Raw genomic sequence first — 23,212 nt, 5'->3', positions numbered from 1 at the left:
CACTATATGTATGTCCATGTATCTTTTGAAATTTTAGGTTATTTTCATTTTTTTGACAGATCATAGCACCTATGCTTTCAGACAGCTCACTCATCTTAACCAGTGTGAAAAAGAAATTAGAGCAGTCAGCCCTTTTTATGTAGTAAAATAGTATTTTATCTCTGATTTTAAAAATGTGAACACTTACAATTGAGCACAAAACATCTTAATTTATTTTGACGTTTGTTGTTTCATCAAATACAACAACTGTGTCCCGGTGGACATTTTAAAATATTCTGATTTTACAAAATGAGCGAAAAATAAATTTATAATTAATGACCAGAACAACACGACTGAGAAAATACTTGGTTTTGAGGTTTAATTAACCACATCCTGCTTTATCTTTGAAAATATCTTGCCCGAGTATAGCCTCTACTGAACTTCAGTACAGGCACTCTTAATTTCTTCCTTTTGTTTACTCCTTAAGTTTATTGTTTATTCCTGGATTTTTAAAAAAAATTTGTTGAGTTTTTGCTGCCTGCCTGTTGTGTTGCGTTAATTAACTTAATGTTTCTGGGTGAAATAAAACTTAGGATTGTTATCTGTCTCATGGCCTGGGTCATCCTCCCAAAAAAAGTTGCATCAGATTCTACTTTTTAAGGCTCACAAGAATACTACTTCTTGTAGATGAAAGGTATTGCTATAAAACTAGATCAAATAATATAAAATAAGAATCAAAGCTTATTTAAACTGGGTCATTAACTGCATCGTGCACACGTGGAAAATGTTACAAGCCGGTCAGCTACGTAAGACAGAGTTGCATAATGAATTGCCCAACAGTTTTACAGCATGTTATACAGTATGAGAATGATGAGGTAAAACAGAGACACTTCCCATGCCGAGATTCACAGTGTTGGTTGTGAATTACATTTACAACATCTGAATGTTGTAATATTGTTAGAGCCTTTATAGACTGTGCGGAAATGAAGGTAGGGAAAATTATGGCGACAGCACATCAGAAATGATATTGATAAATTAACAGGAAAGCATATTGAATACATCTTAAATAACTTATTTGGTTTTCTTTGAATTAGAGAAAATATCAATTAATTTACCATTTGAAAAAAAAGGCAAGAAAAGAGCTGATTCTACAATATGAACTTCAATCATCCAGCTGACTGAAGCAGAGGAATCAGGTTTGAAAACAACCACCATGCAACACATCGCAGCTTAAATGCAGCTAGCAAACACTTGAGAAATCAATAGAGGGAGCATCCACAAGCTCCAGTCGATTAAAGTCCTCCATCTTCCAGGTTGATTCAGTCCTTTTGGTTCATTGAGCTGGGCACTTATAACGATGATCAACACAAATCTCCTCAGAAAAAGGTAATATGAAACCTTTGAATCCCTGTGTCTGGAAAGCTCAAGCCTCCAGTCAAATGTTATCAGCATGTGTGTCAAAGAACTAAGCATGACTCCTGGAATTTAACTGGATATGTGATTTCTATCCATATCACAATGCAAAGATGAAAGAGAGTCACTAAAATACAAAAAAGTCATAATGGAACGGCAAACATCAGAAACAAAGACCAGTGGAAGAGCCTCATACTGATCCACCACAGCATAACTTCAAATCTAAGAGCATTAAATAAAACTAAAAATTAACAAATGAGATATATAGTTCATATATTCAGCATAACCCTCTCCTGCTATTAACTCAGAGCTGATGTCAAGATGTATTTAGTCCATAATCATCTTTTAATGTTTTCATAATCTTTTTTTATTTGTTACTTGTAATGACAGCTGATAAACTAGAAACAGACCACAGAGAAATCACTTCCAAAAACAAAGCATTCTTCTTGGCCAAAAAAGTCAATAGGCCCACAGTGAAGAACCACCTTAGTTCAGGATTCATACATACATACTAAAATAAAACTGTAGTACTTTATCATAATTCAGTACACCACACTGCGATGTTCAGGTTAAATTATAGTATCCACAATCACACTTTTTAATTTTTTTCTGCAGGGGGAAGTATATTATTATTATGTCTTCCTGGAGATCAGTATTTTTTCCATTTTTCATTCATTTAATTTCCGCTTTCCTTTTCAATCTGTGGGGAATTATCCTCATGATGGCTAAAAATAGCATGATCTTGTTTTACCTTGTGTTGGGTGGACACACACTTGGCAGGATCTGGAATATGCTCTATGTAACCAGAGCAGGTGTAGGTCCTCCGTCTTCTCCTTCTGTGTGCTTGAGAGCCACATATAATCTTGGCAAACATCTCCTCACTGGCAGGTCTGTCATTGCCTCTTAGAGTCCGTAACATGTGCTCCACGGCTCCAAAGCTAACGGCCCTCCTTAACTGACGTTGTAGCAGCTTCTTTACAAGCAGACCATCCTTAGCTGAGACACTTCTGGAAGTTGAGCTAATACCATGAAGTTTTCCCTCTACAGCAGACCTGCTGCTATCACTGTCTTTGAGGTCTGCAGACAAACTTCCAAACCTGTATGCTAACCTTGTGGTAAGAGATTTATTATTAGCATCTCTAAGGACGACAACTGGTACCTCTCCAACATATACACCTTTGCTGATGCTGCTTTGCCTCGATAGATTGTTCTCCACCAGTGAGGGTTCATCCACCTCAACTTGGTTTTGCTCTGAATTCTCTTCTGGGTCATCTTGAAGTCCACTACTCCAAATGGCCTTGTTTGCAATAGGTTCACTTCCAGGACTGAAGGATCCAACAGGCTTTAAGTCCTCTGATTTCCTCTTCTTCCTCTGGAAATAGCGCCGGCCTTTAAGATCTTTGGATTCAGGACTCAATGGAGCTTTCTTGGGGTCAACATAGCATTCCTCTTTAGGGCCCCGAACACAGCCACAGATGTTTCCCATGGCTGTCAGATATATGACGTCTTATCCATTAACAGAGCTCTGTACTCCCAACAGCAAATAGTTTTATGGCAAAGTATCCAGTAAAGTCTATTTGATCTGAAGAAACAATATTCCATAGATAGAAAGCCATTATACCACAGTGTATGAAGCACAAAATAAGCACTGGCAGCGGGGCAGCCAGACTGCACTCACAGCAGAGTCAACTTCGTCCTTTAGACTCCCTGCTCAGAACCGGTCAGCTTCTCACACGCTGCATTTCTCTCTTGTTCTCTCATGGGTCTCTCCTCTGACACTGGAATCTTTCCTGACCTTTGAAACATTTCTCTGGCTTTGCTAATCCGGCGCAAACACCACAAATGCACACACAGACGTTGCCCACATGTCTTTAGTTCTCAGCTCAGCAAGAATGAAAAAGGGCTTGTGGACAGACCTGTTTCAGGCCAGCTAGTCTGCCTCATCAAAATAGTTAACAAACTCGTCACAGCTGCCTGCTCCCTTTCCTACGATTTCTATAATGAGGCTTGACTGTAAGTGGTTGCTAGTTGAAGTGCCACCTATTATGCTGTGAGAAACTTTGGCTCAGCAAGTTTGGCTGCATGAACCAGGGAGTCCCAGCTGGTCAGAGACGCTTTAAAAAAAAAAGAGAACGGCATAGGCCAATGAGAGCAGCAGCAGCTGAGGCAAATCCCAGCAGGACAGCAAAGGGCTTTCACTTTGTCTACCAACCAAGCCACGTACAATGGGTGAGCCAAAGGTGGGGCTTTTGTCCAGTGGTTTAAGCAAACACTATTATCAAGGCAAATCACTACCACCGCAGTTTGCAAGGGGTCAAATGCTCTGATCAGGAAGTGATTCACAGTATAAGTTTGAGGCAACAACCAGAACAGTGTGGCATGAACCCTTGTGGGAAAATATATAAATACTTTCATTAGACAGCAAAAAGAGCATATATACAGAGTGAGAGCGTGAACATAATTCTACCACACTGCTCAACTAAAAATAACCATGTGACTCTGGGAGGTATAATACTGAAGTTGCCATGGAGGTCACCTGACAGCAAGAACAGTTCAAACTGTGCTCTGCTTGCTGCTGCTTCTCGAGCTCATAGTAATGAGCTGGGTCATCTTTTACTGCATTACTGTGTTTAACATGACCTGCTTAAGTTGCTCCAGTCAATAACATTTTTTTGTAAAATTTTATGAATGAAAGGAATAAATCATGTTTGTGTTTGTGGTATGTGACTTAACAACAGAAATCACATACAGAGACGATGACTCAATCACTGAAAAAGAAACAGACCGGTCGGGCAAGCACTGAAACATCTGACACAAGTTGGGTATCATGATGGTGTAAGTGCAACTCAAATAAACATTGTTCACTAGTTTGTCTTCATTATATTGTGGATAAAAATACAGCCTGGTTATAAATGCAGTGGTGGCTGCTCTGTGTTATAACATCTACATCTTACATGTACAGGCAAGATAAAAAATGTATAGCGCTAATTTAACAGTCAACCAGGTACGAGGCAGAAAACCTAAGGTCAGACATTTATGTAAGTTTGCCTGCAGCAGAAAGAAAAGTGTGAACACAATGTCCAAATAAAAACTATTGTCCTTAAACAGGGATTAAACCTGGACACTTCTGGCAAACACAGTCATATACAAGAATGTCATAAAAATTGTACCCTGTCCATGCATGTCAGTTTTGTGTGAGCTTTGCTTCTTTAACAAAGCCAAAGGTGTGCACCATAACTCAGGCTTAACATTTTCTCCTAGAGTGCCCTGGTGCCCTTCCAAAGCAAGAAGAAACAGGCCCTGTGCTGCTCAATGGAGCGCTCAGAGGCTTGCGTGAGACTGACAGCAGCAGGTGCTGGAGCCATCACAGACGCTACCTGTCAGCATGTTTGAGTCAAAGCAAAATTATATCAACTGCTTTCTTTCCGTTGATTCATTGAAGCCATTAGTTAGAAGAATGCACGCTTCGTCACAAACAATGAACTAATTCAATATCATCACAATCATAAGCTGCAAGTCTGAAATACAGATTTGTGTTTGCAACATTCATCTCGCTGCATGGCAAGTGAACCATGTCAGAGATATCAAAGTCTCATTGTAAATAATCCAAAAGACAAAAAAAAGTGTTTAAAAAAAGGAAGTAAAGGAAGAGCACAAGCAAGAAATCACAAAAGTATTTTTTAGTTAGTTTAATACCTCAGTGGACACCTGGATGTTCCCGGTGTGCACGTACAAGTTAACTGACTTGACATGATTTGTGTAATAGCAATAAAATTATAAGTATTCCCAGAGGGAACATTTTTGAGAACATTCAGGTGGATTTATAAACTCAGTGTAGAGCACCTAGTAAAGTGTACCCAATAGTTGTAACAAAGCATGCACAAAAGTAAAAGTATGAAGTAATTACAGTTACACGTCTTTTCTCATGGAAAAAAAAACATTGCATGTAAGGATAAAAAATGCCACAGAGTACAATCATTTTCTGCTGATAAAAGATTTTGGAGTTCATTGGCAAAACAAGATAGATTTTTGTTGTTTTTGTTTTGTTTTTTTTTTTTGTTTGTTTGTTTTTTCAGATTTTTGTTAAACGGTTTTTAATAGCAGAGACTTTGGCAAGTCTGGCTGGTAGATCAGGAAGAAGACAACACACTGTTCAGCACAGTATCCTGCACAGCTTCGACACCTTGTGGTCAAAAGCAAAACTATCTACTTTAAAAACTCTGATCAAACGTCAAAATAAAATATGGAGAAAATCATCTGTACTTAAAAAACATTAAAAATGACTACAAATGAACAACAACTAGAATGTCAGGATCATAACGCTGGTCTCACCAGTCAGATGTAAAACAAGGTAATGAAGTTAACAATTTGAATAATAAACCTTCCTAATTACTTGACAAATAAAAACGTGAGAATTATCAAAGTATAAGATGGCAACACTGACCTGAAAGTGCAAAATTATGGTCCAGATCAATCCCAGGGTTAGTTTTGGGTTGCCGTCTGTAATGTCATCATTCCTGATATTTACAAGTTTGACCTGATGATAAAAAAGGCACAATTAATTTATGCAGATTTATCATTTCAACCACATCCTGCTCCTGGACTTTCATATAATGGCATTCACATGTGTTTAACAATTGCAACTTTGTGCTGTCTGCCTTGGCTACTGCATACTTTCACACCACAAGGTGGCGCAATAGCCCTCATAATTTGCTGGGGAAGACTTCTAATGGACTGAGATGAACTTTATGTGTGAATGTTTTAAACTGATGAAACCCTATAAACCTGTAAGTATATTACCACATTTAAGAGTCAAGATTTATTAGCACTTATAGAAGTATGTTCCACAGAAAAATTAAAAAGCAGGAGTCGGAACACAGTCTTGGTTTAATTGTGCAATCAATTTTTTTTGACAGCCTGACAATGTGGGATAAATGTAATCAATCAGCTGCAGGGGCCATATAAGGAGGTTCAAACTTACTTTACATTAAATGACAGCAGTGTACTGGATGTGCTTGGTATGTTCTGTAGCTAAAACAACAAAACAACTCATTTGTGACCATCTATGCATCCTTTGTCTCAAGCTTTACGTCACATCTGGCTACAGCTCAGCGAGGCTGTGTTCCTCTCTGCATCCTGTGTGTGGCGGGGGAAGGGACCAGAGTGCTTTGTAATCCCACTGATGGGATTTGTAGTCATTGCATCGTGAATGCTGCAATTATCATTTGTGCTAGCTGAAATGAACTGTAATCTTTATAAGAAAAAAAGCATTGTATAAAAGCCTCTGACTGCTACTAAGTTATGTGAATGTTCCTACGTTTGTTGCTACACCGGTTATGATTTGCATTTCTCTACTAAGTCTGAGGGATGCAAATCTCTAAATACAAGAAGGCTGCACACATGAACTCACATTTGTTGCCTTTTTGCTTTGAGCGTAAGCTGATTCCTAGTGATTTAACATGCTCTAAAGCAGCATTTTTCAATCCAGGTCCTCAGGACCCACTGCCCTGCATGTTTTAGATGTGTTTCTACTCAGAAACACAAAAGTGTTTCAGATTAATGAACTTCCTTTTCAAGTTATTTGCAAGCTTTATAAAGAGCCATTCATTTCATGCAGGTGTGTTAATGTGGGGTTACCTATAAAACATGCAGGGCAGTGAGTCCTGTGGACCCAGACTGAGAAACACTGCTTTAAAGTGAGCTTAATGAAACTAGATAAAATATATTCCACTTTCAAATCAAAAGTGTGACACAACAAAGATAAAAATGTATTTCAAAATGATCCTCACCTGCCGCCTCTTTAAATAATCCAGTGCTATTTGTACATTCTGGAGTCTGTGGAAGCGCATCCTCCCTCTTTCCCGAGGCTGTGGACATAAAACATGGAAGAGCAGCCATTTATGCTAAATAGGTGCTTCTGAATATCAGGGAATAAATTAAGGAATGGTTGGTAGCATGGGAGACGTAGAACATGCTTCTTACCCAGTGATATAGTGAGATTAAGACAGTACACACACACAGAAAAAAAACTACCCACAAGGAGTAGCCATTTTACATCCATTCAAACTCATATTGTGAATAGTGTCTTGGACCACCCTACTTTTCCACCATTTCCACCTCTACAGATTAGCTCTGAGCATGTCAAAAAAAATCAAGTCACCAACTCTGCAAGAAAAGCAACTCTGAAGGCCAAAAGGCCAACACAGATAAATGAACATCATTCGGTCCTCTGTGACCTCAATAATAATAGAGTGCTGTATTATGAAATCTCTTGTGGATAATGCCCATGAACGTTCAGAAGCCAGAGCATGAGGTAATGGAATGGAAAAGGCATTCAAGCCAGGATGCAGTAGCAGCAGCAGAAGACTTGAGCTGCCTTCAGCCATCCTGTTCATCTCAGGAGCAAAGCAATGACATCTACTAAACCCAGCTCTCGTTTAGTGAATGTCATTCACTCATGAAGCCTTTGGAGGAGCTTCAGTAAGAAATTACACAATATGATAATGAAAAAGCAAATGAAAAACATTTGAATCTCAGTGTAGATTCAGAGAAATGAACGAATTCATGTTGCGTAAAGCTAATGAAATAGATCTAAGGACCAGAGGAATGAGGGATTTCAGTAATAATTTACTGCATCTTTGAAAGATGTTGAGACACCCATGTGGCTGTTTATCTTTCATGGTTTCTGCTTTTATTTAAAATATATGATCCAAAAGAAAATTCTTTGAATCAAGTTCTTATATTCCCGATTTATAAATTTCTGATTGGCAGTGCTGAAAAATATTTAAAGAAATAGATCAAATATTACTTAATCATACAGAAAAAAAACTGCAACAACTGCTTAAGCAATTATTCTAGAACAGATCATGAGATTGTTTTTACACTTTTATTAAGTGGCCACAGCACGCTCAGGATTAGTCGGTTACAGGGAGGATGGGGAGGGGGCCAGCCACACGTACCCCCTTATCATCATCCACCGTGTCTCCATGCTGCTCAACTGCACATGCTTCTGTCCCACTCACCAACCGCAAAGTCTTCAGAAAATCACGCTCCCTTGGCTTTATCACCGAAAAGGCAACATATGAGGAAGAAAAGGAAGACATGGACACACACACAATGGCCAAATGATAAGGAGGTTAGACAATGGATAGAAACTAGTCACAGAGTGGAGAGTAGAAGAGGAGGAAAGTGGTATGTAAACTGAAAACACACAAATACTTGAGAGGTGACAGTTAGTGATACTGGAGAGGAGTTGGGGAGGTGAGGGTTCTTGCACAGGAATGAATTACTCACTCAAAATCTAAGACCCCAGTAAACTAATATACTGTGTTCTTTTGTTATATGGATTAATTTTGAGTCCACTATGGACTGCACAGACAGCATGAACATACTTAAATATAAAAAAGTTACTTTTCATGACTATATGATAAGATGTTAGAAAATTTCCACATTTATTTTAAAATTTTGAGTAGATTAATGATTGCAATGATTAATGATTATACCCTCTTTACTTCTCTTTTTTAATGAAAAAGACAACATGTAAGCACCATGTTTTAAAAAGTTGGGCAGGAGCATGTTCACTTGTTTTAACAATAGTCTGTGTTTATTTTTATTTATTTTTAAATGTGCCAAATGTTTTCAGTGGGATAAAAGGTCTTAACACCAGCTAAGTAAGCATTTATATTATTAATGCTGTTGAGATATATCATCTGTGTGGATGTAAAGGCCTTTAAATTTGCATTATGGATGCAGCACCTGTCTGTCTTTGCTGTCTACAGTTTTCAGAAATGTTTCTTAGCCTATGCAGTGATTTCCATGACTGTTTTAAACTTCCAGAGGGCCTGAAAGCTGAAATAACTGTCCAGAAACATTAAACAACATTTTTCTGTTTATGGAAGTGTTGATGTGCAGAGATTTAAATAATTGCTGACATCTCTTGGTTTTACAGTAAAATAATCTAGTATGAAGTAGCACAAGGAGATCTGCACTACGCTCACTTATATTCAATGAATTCTCGCTACACCTGAATGAGATGCAGCCACGTGAAAACGAAAGTACAATCTCAGTTTGTATATTTTATGTGTGAAGTTATAATAAAAAATATAATCACCTAGTTCTTATCAGGCCATAAGATTAGATAAATCTAAGCTTAGATAAAAAACACATGACATATTACCAGGGGTGTAAATCATAAGTTTGTTCACATGTGAAATTATATTAATTTATTGGATGGTGACACTTTCTTTGCCAATATCATAAATTTTGTCATGTTACACTTTCAATTTGATTTAATTTAATTTAGGACCCAGCATTGAAAATGGAACTAATCGCATGCTGATTTAACATTATCACTTTTATTTATACCAAAATGTAACTTAAAAATTCAAATATAATTTTATTCCTGAGCTCAATCAGGCAATTAAATAAAAAACAATCTGTCCTTATATATTTTGTGCCACATTTCTGTGTAATTGGGTAGTCAAATGGTCAAATTCAGAACAAAATTAATATTAATTGAGACATTAATGTTATATTTCTCTAAAATGAATGACTAAAATAGCAGATAATGTAAAAGAAAACTAAAAGAATAATTTTATGTTTATACATTAAAGCAGGATGTAAACTTTACTCCTATTTGGAGTCTCAACCAAAACATTTTTCAAATATAACCAAGGTAGAACAATCTGATTTCATCAAAGTTACAAACCTCACATGGGCCAAATTCTTTTAAACACTTCCCTTATTGATGGGTAGTGTCAGTTTTATAGGTTTCTATAAGATCATTGCTGATGTCTTTCCTCTTTAACGTATTCTGTACCTTAATGTTCCAAACCAGCAAACTGTCAATACTTCTTCATAGAGGTAATCACATATCCTGATGATTAGTTAATCAGCTTTATTTGATTAGCAGCATTTGACTGAAACTTGCATTCTTAATTTTATATGGAAGCAGTAAAGATAGACTAAGTTTCCCACAAACTGCTTCTCCTTAACAGCATTTTGGCTTAGTTTTATTTCAGTAAACAGTTAATTATAGCAGGGTTTCAGTGGTCATTTGAGGTTGTTTTTATATTGTTTTTAGAACCAGTAAGATGTTGTATATTATGTCCTGATACATACAACTTTAGGAATATAAGAATGTCTGTCTTTTTCATGTGATTGAGTTTTGTGTGACCACTCCAGTGTTGATTTTAAAAAGCAACCATAGCGAGTTAGCATCTTAAAATTTTGTTAGCATCTTTGTTAATATGGCATTAAGAGCAGCCAAGAGCTTGCTGGAGACTTCAGTCCGGACAAAAATTACTTCCAAACTTGCTAACTCTCCCTGATATGTTTGCATTGTGCTGACTGAAAGACAAGTATTTTCTAGTAAATTGTTGCTGGTTGCTTTGCAAAAAACAACAAAAAAAGAGGTAAATAGTGATATGCAGTTTCTAATCCCTGATTGTACTAAAAAAATTGTGAATGTCTGAAGATCAGCATACTGTACCAACTTATTTCATATTACTATCAGTATAGCATAACAAATCACATTAATAACTTGGATATTTGTCATGGAACAGATAACAAAAACACACAAAAACAGCTTGCCTGCAACTCTCAAACATGACTTTATGTGTTTTTATTTTATTTCTTTTTAGAGATGGTAAAACCCCAGGGTTCACTCTTTCCTCCCACCATCACTTATATAAAAATAAAAGGGAATGTCACGGACTGCTCCATGAGAAGAGGAACGGTTCTTTCACTTTTTGCATAAGCATCTGATTCATCTGACTGATCTCAGAGGAAACTGTTGAATTTTAAAATCTCAAAGGAAAGTTCCACATGAAACCAAACTGTTATGATGCATGTTCTTGTCGCTTTCTAAAACACTGATCACAGAGTAAAACAACAGAAAATAATATGAACTCACCAGTGTATCTCCAGACAGAACCTCCAACAGTGAAATCAGGTTATGTCCATCTCTCAAGTCTTCGTACAGGTCATTTATATGTTTCCGTACCTGGAGACATAAATAAAAAATCAGCTAACTGCTATTGTCATGTTCATATTGCACAGCCTTTCAACAACTGTTAGAGCCAAGTTATAAGGGTTAGAAGATGACGTAGCTTTAGAGTTTTCATTCCAATGTATTGAACCGACTTAATTCTATTCCACCATTTATCTTTTTTTTTTTTGTTTGTTTTTGCATCTTTTGCTCAGAACATATTTCTTCTGCTTTGAGAGTGTTTCAGTTTATATAAAAAGTGCTAAATGTACTAATTAACATAACTGGTTGATTGAGCAGAGTTTTGAATGGTTAAAGTTTTTCATATTCAGACGCCTGGCTTACCTGTAATGTTATTATTGTCTTTGACGTTGCCTCCTTCCAGTTTTAAACCCATTTTCAGACAAACCTTTATTTGAATTCCACATTCAAAATTATTTTTTTCTGTCTCCCTATAAAATAAATGAATGGCACACAAAGCACTTGCAGGTTATCACTGTGACACCTCATCTAAACACTTGAGCAGGGCACTTAACATCTGTGCTCCAATGTTCTCTCCGTCCAGCAGACCCAACTGTCCTTCCTGTCCTAAATACTACGCCTCTGAAGTCACCCTGCGGCCTGTTGACCTGCTTTCACACAGGGTTCTCAGCACTATAATCCCAGATAGCAGCCACAGCTGTGGAGCCAAAATAGCCCTGCACCTTTCTGTTACTGGATCAGCAAAGCAGATCCCCAACTATTACTCAGCACCTCTGGTTTCTCATGGACCACATGTAAGGCTTGCTGAAACATAAAACATTAAGACAAGGAGGCCTGCAATTGGTCTGTCACTGTGAAATGTAAATATTCAATCTAAATCGCTAACTCAAGTCCAAACAACTGAAGAGATTTTTTTTTGTTTGTTTTTATGCACTTATTAGTGTCTCTCTGGAGTTTTCTTACATCTGTCGTGTTATTTCAGTAATTTCAACAAAATGTAATTTCTTTCTTTGATCTGCCAAGATTACTTCAAAATTTTAATTAGAGTGTCACTGCAAGTTTCAGCTGGTAGGGAAACTGGGGCCAGCAGTTTCTCAGGGCCTTGTGCACTTGTCTAATGATTTTCTTATTGGAAATGTTAAATGTTCTTCTCTTTAACATCCTATTCAATCACACTCATAAATGAACATTCATTTTAACAACAGCACTTTTTCTTAAGACATTCTCAGATAAATATTTTTCTAAAACACTGAGTCTGTTTAAATGACCATCAAAATCAGATATCTGGGAGTAATCAGATAATTGTATTAATCTGATGCATCTTCATGCACTTCAGAAATATGATTTTCAAAAGATACTTGTCCATTATCTGATTTAGTTTGGAGTATTTACATGCGTGGTGATGTCACGTCCTGTCATATTCAGTGTTTGTTGAACACATGGGAGCCCACTGTTGTAGCAATAGCTGCTAATGTGAGAGGCAATAAGCTATGAAATAGTTAACAGGTGAATATAATCCAGTGATTATATGAATGAAAAAAATCTCAATTTCAAAATATCTCAGTGAAAGAAGTGGACATGATTTTAGACATGTACCTTGTCAAAACTGTGAACACAATTCACCAAAAACCATTTATCCTTCTTATTTATTAAGTTTCTGATAGTTTTTCAGCCTTACATGTAAAATTTATTATCATCAGTGTCCAAAAACAGTTATTACAAGCAATGCACTATTTTAAAAATTCCAATTTGGCATTATCTCTGCAAGAAATGCTGATTTTGGATGAAAGCAACACAAGCAAACTTTCAATTGTGTGTGTAAGATCTTGTGGAGCATCAGTAAGTCACACATGAATAGGGTTACTGTTGTCACCAGAAAAGGAAATGGGATGTGTATACACACACACACACACACACACACACACACACACACACACACACACACACACACACACACACACACATGCTGGGCAAAATATCGAGATTTTCAAATATATCGAGACTTTATCAAACTTTATCAAACGCAATATAGAAGGGAATATTGTTTATATCGAGATAGCTTGTTTTGAGTTAAAAGCATCTTTTCTTTTGCATTTTGCACAGCTGTGTTTTTGTTATGGTCATTGAAAAGTATTTTTAATTTATTTTGTTTTAGGAGCATTTAATTTAATATCAAGATAATTTAATTTCAGTCAGCTGTTTTAATGCACATGTGCTGCTGATCCTTAATAAAAGTATATTTGGCACTAAAGGCTGTAAATTAGAACTGTCTTTTTGGTTACTTGACAAAAAAATACATATATATATCAAGATATATATCGTATATTGTGATTCCGGTAAACAATATTGAGATATAAGATTTGGTTAATATGGTCCACCCCTAATATATATATATATATATATACAAGTTTTTTTTTAATAGATATTGGATTAATTATATTTGAATCTATTCTTATGGAATAATCCTTTTTTTTTTAACCAAGCTCTAGCAAGTACACCTGAACCTGAGTGAAAACAAACCAGAGTGCTGAACACAGTTTTGCTAACAGTGGCAAAGATATGAAAAGTTATTACTATTGAATTCCATTTTATGTAAATAGTTGTTGATATGACATTTCACATCAGATCACATTTCACACTGGATAGAAAATCCGGGTCAACAGTATCGGAAGGATTCGTCCCATGTCAATGAACTAAATACTGTGTTGGTCTGGACCACATAAAGCACGATGGTCAACAGAACTATCATTTGTCTCACACTGCTACTGGAGCTAAGAACTGTCCATTTTCTAGCACATGTCCATTTTCTTCTTTTGTTGATTTGATAATGTAGCATGAAAATCAGTATTCAATGGTAAAAGGGACAGACTGTGGACTTTCTAAAGACTCCTTGTTGAAGCAATTAATGCTAAAACAGACAACTGTTGTCACTGCTGATCTCACTGGTCGCATATTTCATTTTACCGTAAAACATATCGGTGTCACTGGCCCAACTAGCTGGTACTGGCTTCTATCTGGCTTTCCTTTCCGAGGGCATGTCAAACCTAATCGCCTCAATCAATTACAAAATATACCACATAACTCCATGCCACTGGTGTCACACTTGTTGTGACACTCAGTCATCTTTTAAAGGAGAAAAATTTTGGAGCCCTTTACTCACTTGAGCTGAAAATTTAACAATTCTAATCTTTCAGTAGAATACATTTTTCACCTAATATGCCAATATAGAGACACCCCAGGTGTATTTTGTTTGTATTTTATTTTGTATTTTAACTATAAAAAGCTGCCTGTTTATGTATCTAGTTATTTATCCATTTGTCATTTGAACTTTATTTAACCAGGAAATAAAAACTCTTAATCTGCAATTTCCAAGAGAATCTTGGTAAAATAATTATCAGCTCAGGTCAGCAGTAATAAACACGAAAATCCACATGCAACGAACACAGAATAATAAATACATATAAATATAATTAAAAAGGATTTTTTCTATAGAAAATAAATCATTACAGTCATTCAAAGCCAAATGGAGACAGAATGGTTAATTATAACATTTACAGCCATACGTATTTTCTTCCTAAAACTTGTTTAAATTTATTTAGTTCACCAGTTATGTGATTTTGCAGTTTAAATCTGACAGACCAGGTAGAGCTACAGTAGTTCTTTGGGAAAATGATAGTGAGTTCCTGTGCATTTTTTAAGGATATAAATCCGTAGGTAAATTGGGAGCAGACCAGGAATAGTTCTATAACTAAAAATATGCAGATTTTTAAGTCTACAGGGGGACAAAGCAGGCCATCTAACCCAAGCATGCAATGTGCAGTGATGTATGAGGGTTTTAAAGTTAGTAATGAACCTATAAGCTACATGGCAAATATTAGAAATGCATGTTTACACCCAGCCAAATGTTTTCTTTTTTCTTTTTTTTTTCAATGTACTTCATCAATGGTGACACCAATGTGTAAATGTGAATGATCATTAACTTATTGTAGACAACATAAATAAATGTACCTGGAGTGATAGCTGTAATTCATGTAGCACTGATACATAAACCCAATACAAAACCATATCACCTGTGAGTCCTGGCTTCATTATTTTCAGAAGTTTATATTAGATGAGATGTGCCCCTGCTTGTCTATCTGCTAAAGTGTTTCATGAAATTCCACACTCAAGTTAAACAAAAAGTAAGCGTTTCAGATTCCCAGCTCAACAAAAGAGAACCTGTTACTGCAACAGTGCAGCACGTCATGTTAAATAACCTTTAACACGCTTTAATAGTACCTGAAGAGGAATGTTAACGTGTTGGGACTGTTCAAGGAGAATGGTAATAAATGATTGATTGTTCATGTTGCAGGAAATATCTTTGATAACTGCAGTCAGACATGTCAGTTTAAATAAATGTTTATATCTTGTTCTTTTTTGTACTGTAGGTTATTGTAGGCAGCTGGAAGAATCATAAACTTGATTTTAGTTCAGTTTTTGAATGCTGACTGAATTTACTTTGTCAGATAGAAACAAAAACTGGAAGGCAATGATGAGATATTAGTTCTTACCTTTACCAGATGCTGGTTAATCCATTTTGTAAAGGTCTTCTTCTGCACTCTGTCTCGTTCATCTGGAGACAAAAAAAGAAAACACATGCTAGGAGTTGTTTTAATTCTTCACATTATAAATGTGTTAGGGCAAATCTCTTTCTGCAAACACTTTATTTAGAGGAACTTAATTCTGCTGCCAAGAGTATGCAACCTGTTGGATTAGGGTGTGTTTAATGGAACAAGAAATGAGGACCAAACACTGGGTAAATTACACTGTAATCCTAATATTGTTTTATGATGAGTGAGCAGCTATAATTTGTTTAAAGGATTTCAAGCATTTATGTTTTATAGTTCAATCTTCTTCCTCATATAACCTAATGAATTTTAAAAGATTGTTTTTTTAAAAAAAAGGAAAACTTAGAAATATTCATAACTCACATAAATTATAGATTAAAAACACTCAAATGAAATAAATAAATAAATTTTAAAAATTAGATATCAAGCAGAAAAGGATAGGTTTAAAAAAAAGGAGAGAATAATTCCAGCTTGAAAAAGTTTTTTAATTGAATTTCTAAATAAATGTTTATCTTAAAATAGTCTGTTGAAAAGAAAACTGCCTCGCTGGTGTTTTCATGGACATTTTGATTGTAATGAGTTAATTATCAGAAAAATTATTAATTTTCTGACTTTGAAGGTAAAAACTAACGATCAAGCACTTTTTGTGAATTCAAACAAAAATCTTAAGTACTTACACTAAAAAAAATACACAAAGAAAGTAATTGTAGACATTTTTTAAAAGCCTTATAGTCTACAGGAAAGTCATGCAGGAAAAAAGCAAGACGTATGAGGACCTGAGTGTGTCCCAAAGGAAGTCTGAAATTTCCCAGACAACTGAGATTACGTCACTCTCGTCACCACAGTTTTATATTTGTTTGTATCATCACCATAGCAACTAGACTTTCAACTCCTTGTTACATAGAAACCAAAATGTAAAGAAAGAAACTGAAATATTTCACTAGTGATGAACATTTAATATTTTTCATCAATGTGTTTTTTTTTTTGTTTTTTTTTTAAATAGTTAACTCTGTTTTCTGGAGCAAAGCAGAATTCGGGCCAATCACCACAGCTGTGACTCTTCTAAGTTTCCACTTATTTCATTCAGCCAGACATGCCTGCTCTAAATAATCTTCAATCAATGCAAAAAAACTCACATGTACAATCAATAACAATAACACCAACATCTGTGAGCCAGCTCAACTTAATCCCACTGCAAGCAGCACCGACTAGTACTTCCTCAAGTCTGACAGGCAGGACTAACAACACAGATAACCTCCTGTCTTTACAAATCATCAGTGAACATTACAAGGTGAGTTTTGTTTTTTATTTGACCTGCAGTTGTTGATGAGCAAGCACAGACGTGACTAATCTTTTAAGGAAGCTGTAAGAAAAATACTGACCCATGCAGCACATTAGAGCTACCAGACGTGTGCTGTGGTCCCTCTCGGTCTCAAGCAGGTACTGCATCCTGTGTGGTACATCCAGAGGGCTTCCAGGAGGACTGTGTTTCAGATAAATGGATGCCATGTGGATAAGTGACTGAGAAAGCTCTAACAGCTTCTCTCGTTTGCCTTTCAGCCAACCTCTGAGGAGACTGTAACTCCCTCTCTCATCAAGCAACCAGAGCGAGTCCTGTCAGGTTTTCCATGGCTACTTGCTAATTTCAGTTTCCATGTGGTTTGGTGTTTATCTAGCAGCAGCCTTCAAAACCACAGAAGAAGAAAAAATAATAATTTTCTTACTTTTAAAAAAAGAAAATGTTCCTTGTCTCAGGAGGTTTTACTGTATTAAAAATAGGATTACACAGAGCCAGCTTCTGTAAGCTGCAATATAAGAGCAAGATTAAATAATGACTCAATTACTGCAAATTTCCACCCAAGTGAGGTTTTATTTTCACAAGTAAAAAAAAAAAAACGTTTTAAAATAACAGTTTCTGTAATTTTCAGCTGCTAAGACTCAACATTATTTGAACGTGTTCACAGCTACCATAATGAAGAATGTGTCCAGATAAACATCATGAAAGACATCTTTAAAAAGAACATGAAATATTTCAGGAGCTTGTTCGGTTTTGAGTGAAATTGTGAAAACGAGCTTCTTTCGGAAAGCATGCATCAGTCAGAATCTGTTCAAGGTTAATAACTAATTACTATGAGTTGGGGGGGGGGGGGGGGCCTTAAGAGTCCTGAGACTATATTCTCTGCAGATTCTCTCATTTAGTTCATATAAAAATAGCCCATAGAAGTAGCTGAGAATCGGAAAGCGGGCTGGTCTGAGAATTATTCTGCTTAAACATCAAGTAAAAAATCAGTTCAGTCTGTCACATCAAGATGTGAGTCAAAATGAAAGAAAAATTATGTGAGAAACCTCCACCACAGTTTCTGCTGTGTCCCTGACTTCACCATGCAGCTGAATTACTGAGGAATAAAACTGCACAGAATGCAGAGGGACACCACTTTAGTCTGTAATGCCCATATCTAAGCTCATTGCTCACTGCATATTATATAAACCTCTCCTGAAAAACCAATTAATATGAACAGGCTGGGCAAGTGTTCCAGGAAATTCTCCTGCTCAGAGCAAAGATCACAAGTGGAAAAGACAGTCAACACTCAGCTGGCAAACAGTAATGGGCTACCGTCCTTCACATATTGACAGGTCACTGATAGAAGACACACTTAATCGACTCACTTTAACATCAGCCAGTATCAAATGGTTTAACAAGTAGATTTGCATTATTCCTCTCCAAATCTGAATGCAGTAATTACAAAATAATGGATCAGGGTTGCATGAGCTGTGAGAAAAGTCCCTTCTGTACCTGTGCTTTCCAAAAACCCCTCTAAGTGAGTTTAATAGTCTGGTGCCCTCTGGAGGATCTTCTGGGGAAAAAAATAAATGTGAACTCAGGTTGGTTATTTGCCCTGAGTTAAAATAATGGTAATTTTATATTTAGTCATAACATGAAAGCAGGTAGGACCAAACCGTAAACCAACAAACTCTGTCAGAGTGTCAAATCCCAGTCTCTTGTTATTACACAACTACATAACCTCAATCAATCACATTCCACTTATCAAATCTTACAAATTCAGTGACTTCACCACTTGGACTTTAACTCTGTTCACCTATGTCTTCATATCTGATTTAATTAGCTTAAGCAAATAATTCTTCAATGGCACAATACAATGGCTGCTCATGCAACACTTACATAATGTAATATTACTGAAAAACATCATTTTTTATGATTTTACCACCCAACTGCACCCATTTCTAACACAATCCTGTCAAAATCCCCATTGAGATTTACCACTAACTAAGCTGATTCTAGCAGTTTAGCATGTAACATAAGAGCTGACTTAAAATTAACCTTAAACCTTAATAAAAAAAAAAAAAAGCTCAAGCAGTAGATGAGGATTAAAGTTTACTTTAATATTTTTTATTTAAGGGTGGATTTTTGACTAAAACTAACAACTCTGTAAACACAGTCAGCACACCATCACTGAACAGCAAACTGCAGGTCATTCATTCACAATAAACAGTGAATGAGTGACCATCATTTGCAACTGTGGTGTGATACCAAGAAAAAATGTTCTGATAAAGGCTTACCAACAACTACACGACCTTCAGTAGGAAATAAAACATACATGATACTCATTTCATTATAAAGAGTCCCAGCTATCTCAAACAGCTTTCAAACTAAAGTGGTTACGTTCTAACTAATTTAGGTGATAGGACGATCCCCCTTCACCACAGGTCTGGGGAAAGCATAAAAATGTGTTAACTAGCCTGTGACCTTTGACAGGTTGATGTTTGAAAGTTCCCACAGAAAACCCAAATGCACAGCAATTACTAAATAAGCCAACTTTAAACATCAAATCCATCTGTATTTGCTATGAAGCTATGAAGTTAATCTGCTTTTGAATAACTTTTCTAAACGCAAGTGTCGAGTTTGAAATGTGAATATATTCAATAGAATAGCTTTGTTTTAACAATGACGGCAAACAAAAGTGAAAATCACAGAAGTCTGGTCTGCAGAGTCCACCAGAGTGTTCAGACAGGCTGCCTCAGACACTTATTTGTAGATCTCTGCAGAGCACATGTGCGCAACTATAAATAGCTACAACCCTAAACCATGTTGCCCCTGCAACTGCGGGCCACATAATCTGTGCCACTCAGGTGACATCCTCCACTTCCTAACAAGTAACAGAGATGACTGAACTTTATGATGTTAAATGGTGCATATATTAATCATTTATAAACTCAAAGCTAGGGATTCAGAGGCAATGGGTCTGTCAGTAATACTGACGACATTGCTTTCGATAAACTTCCAAAAGGTTCCAGCCAGTTGCGTTACTGAACATCTACTGCACTTTAAATCTGCCTTTCATTACCCCATCTTCGCAGCCTTGCCAGATAAATTTCTGTTTTTCTGATTGAATTTAGCATCTTGGTATGAAAACCCCTCACAGAGCTAAAGAGCAGAGTCAAAAAGTCCTGCAATCAAAATCCAGCTTGTGTAATCCTTTTGACCTCATATGGGAGGGAAATAAAGAGAGGCCTACAGACTAAACTGAAAAGCCCTCAACCTTCTAACCAATGACAAAGACTTGCTAAACATTCTTGCCATGCAGATCTCATCCCACGTCTTTTGTGCCACAACCAGATCTGTAAGCAAAGGCATGTGTATCAGCTTTGTTTTGAGTATATTCTAAGTCAGTGTATTGAATATTAGCAACAAAGATTTCAAAATGCAGCCCAAGGTCTTTTTGTAGTACATTATGATCTAATGTCTTGCAGTTCTGATTAAATAGCTTGATAGACTAACAGTTCCTAAAGTTGCCCTTTAAAAAGCAACAATGACAGGACATGACTCCTTAATATAAGTCTCTGGCACAGCATTGCAGGGTCTGATCCTGGTCACAAACAGGCTATGTAAAAAAAAAAGCATTTTGCAAAGCAAAGCCTACTCAAGACACAGAAACGCTTCATCAGGATGACCAAAACACATTCAGTATTAAATGTTTGTTTTTCTCTAATTTCCACAGTAAGATTTAGTGTCCTTAAAGCTACTCCAGGCTACATGTTGGTGCAGTAGTCCTTTAAGCAATATACAAATAAGCCTAAAAAGAACAAGACTGAAACCCATGTGACTCACAAGGATCATGTTTACCTTGCTTAAAACCTCTGTACTTTGAGCTTGTTTGAATGGAAACATGGGCTACTAAATTGTAAACACAATGTATTGTGTAAATGTAACATAATGTAGCATTTTGTCTGAAGGATGGTAAATGGTAAATGCTCTTTATTTGTTTAGCACTTTTCTGTACCTGGAATGATACCCAAAGTGCTTTACATTATACATCACATTCACCCATTCACACACACATTCACACACTGATGGCGGAAACTGCCATGCAAGGCACTAACCACGACCCATCAGGAGCAATTTGGGGTTTGGTGTCTTGCTCAGGGACACCTCGACATAAGCTTGACAAGCCAAGGATCAAATCGGCAACCCTCAAGATGACCAGTGAGCCATGCCGCCCTCATGTCATGAATAGCAACAATCCTAGAAACAACAGCACTGGGTAAATCAAGATTTAAATCTGGTGGCAGAAAATGACATGACTATGCCACACAGCACCTGAAACAATGGCAGCCCAATAATGGCTGGCCAGGCTCAAACTGTGTCTCTTTATATTGTTCGAGATGTAAACATAAACACAAGAACAATGATAATGGAGAAACACTTGAAGACACATTTTTGTAATTCCTTGTAAGTGACACCACTTCAGCCAGTCTTCTCTGAAGGGGTAGGGCAGCACTGCAAGCATGTGACTGCAACAGATCAGTAACTCAAACAGGTTGCCAAACATTCAAAGCAGCCAAGGAAGTCTTTGCTTTTCTTGAGACGAGGGAAAAGAGGCAGAACACACAGGGTGGTTCAGTGCAGATGTGCAGTGTGAACCAGTGCTGCACTTTTCATTGTGTATTCTCTAGCTTAGACGTCATGCTAAATTACAACTAACTAAGGCTTGTGTAAATAAAACTATTAAAAGGTTAACACATCAGTTTCCTCTACCTGCTTTATCCCATTCAGAGTTGCTGGGATGTTGGAACCTATCTCAGCCTCTATCAGGCGAGAGGCGAGGTACACCCTGGACAGATCGACAGTTTATTACAAGGATAACATGGAGATAAACCACACAAACAGCTATGCACACTCAGATCCACTCCTAGAATTAATTTAGTATCTGTACCCAGAGATAACCCACACATACACAGGAAGGAAATACTAAATCCACTGCAAAAGGCCCCTACGTTTTTGCTGTGACATGACAATGCTAACCATCACACCACTGTACAGCCCAAAAATAAAAGGTAATCCATAGATAAACTGAACAAAAACTGAACAGGTATAAAAGCATAACTAGGAGAATATACTGACCAGTCTAATAAGTATTTACAATCAAGAGCTCAAATACTTGATGGAAAGCAAATGGAGGATGAATAGCCCACCGGTCTGAGTTAGAACTACAAAGGAACCCAGCAAAGTCAAGCAGAGGAAAAGAGGGCACATTAATTATTCGCTAATGCAACATAAATACACACAAACACACACAAAGGTGCTATGAACACCAGCCTCCATATGTGCAACAGCTGAAAATGCCATACTGAAGAGAGAGACCCTCACTGAGGTCATTGATATTATTGACTCATTTCAGGCGATCTATCAGTGCTGACTAAGGCATTACAATTATGATTCAGCATTAATCCATTTCTAAAACCGTAACAGAAAAATTTTCACCACAACAACTGCTTGCTAGTACTAAGCTATAAAGTGCTAATGTCACAAATATCTACTTTCACTAAATTAAATATTATATTTATTAGGTTTTTTCAACATCATCCAAGATAAAGACGCTTAATTATTTTGTACTAGAGTCTGACTGTAATATTTTCATAACAGAAGAGAAAAAAATCCAAAGGGGACTATTTTAAGAATTAATTCCATCTTTTCTTTGTATCTTACGAAGTTCAATTAGAATGTGAGAATCATATTCGGTGACTAAGAATGCATAGGTGATGCTGAAAAATTGATCGCAATGAATTTTGAAGCACTATAACACATGCCAGTTCAGCTGCAATACTACCCTTTTTGCTCCCTCATTTGGTATCATGATGACATATGGCAGTGTTGTTGAAAACTTTCCCAAAACTACCTCTGGAAATGAAATGGGTTTCAACAGGAAGACCATAGGCTTAAGTC

The 23,212-nt window shown here is 36.6% G+C and overlaps 1 protein-coding gene across 1 annotated transcript in view; it reads right to left on the bottom strand.

The window, feature by feature from the left end:
* Nucleotides 1-23,212, bottom strand: part of dst (dystonin) — a 102,078-nt gene that overhangs the window by 63,952 nt on the left and 14,914 nt on the right. Inside the window, exons 5-8 of the mRNA XM_042010765.1 lie at nucleotides 15,913-15,974; nucleotides 11,306-11,395; nucleotides 7,182-7,259; nucleotides 5,837-5,929 (exon numbers count right to left, since the gene is read on the bottom strand). Of these exons, the coding sequence (XP_041866699.1) occupies nucleotides 5,837-5,929; nucleotides 7,182-7,259; nucleotides 11,306-11,395; nucleotides 15,913-15,974 (323 nt within the window). The remainder of the gene's footprint in view (nucleotides 1-5,836; nucleotides 5,930-7,181; nucleotides 7,260-11,305; nucleotides 11,396-15,912; nucleotides 15,975-23,212) is intronic.

The sequence above is a fragment of the Melanotaenia boesemani genome, chromosome 16 (assembly GCF_017639745.1).
Source record: "Melanotaenia boesemani isolate fMelBoe1 chromosome 16, fMelBoe1.pri, whole genome shotgun sequence".
NCBI lineage: Eukaryota > Metazoa > Chordata > Actinopteri > Atheriniformes > Melanotaeniidae > Melanotaenia > Melanotaenia boesemani.
The sequence above is the reverse complement of the archived record's forward strand: the minus strand, read 5'-3'. Positions and strand labels throughout refer to the sequence as shown.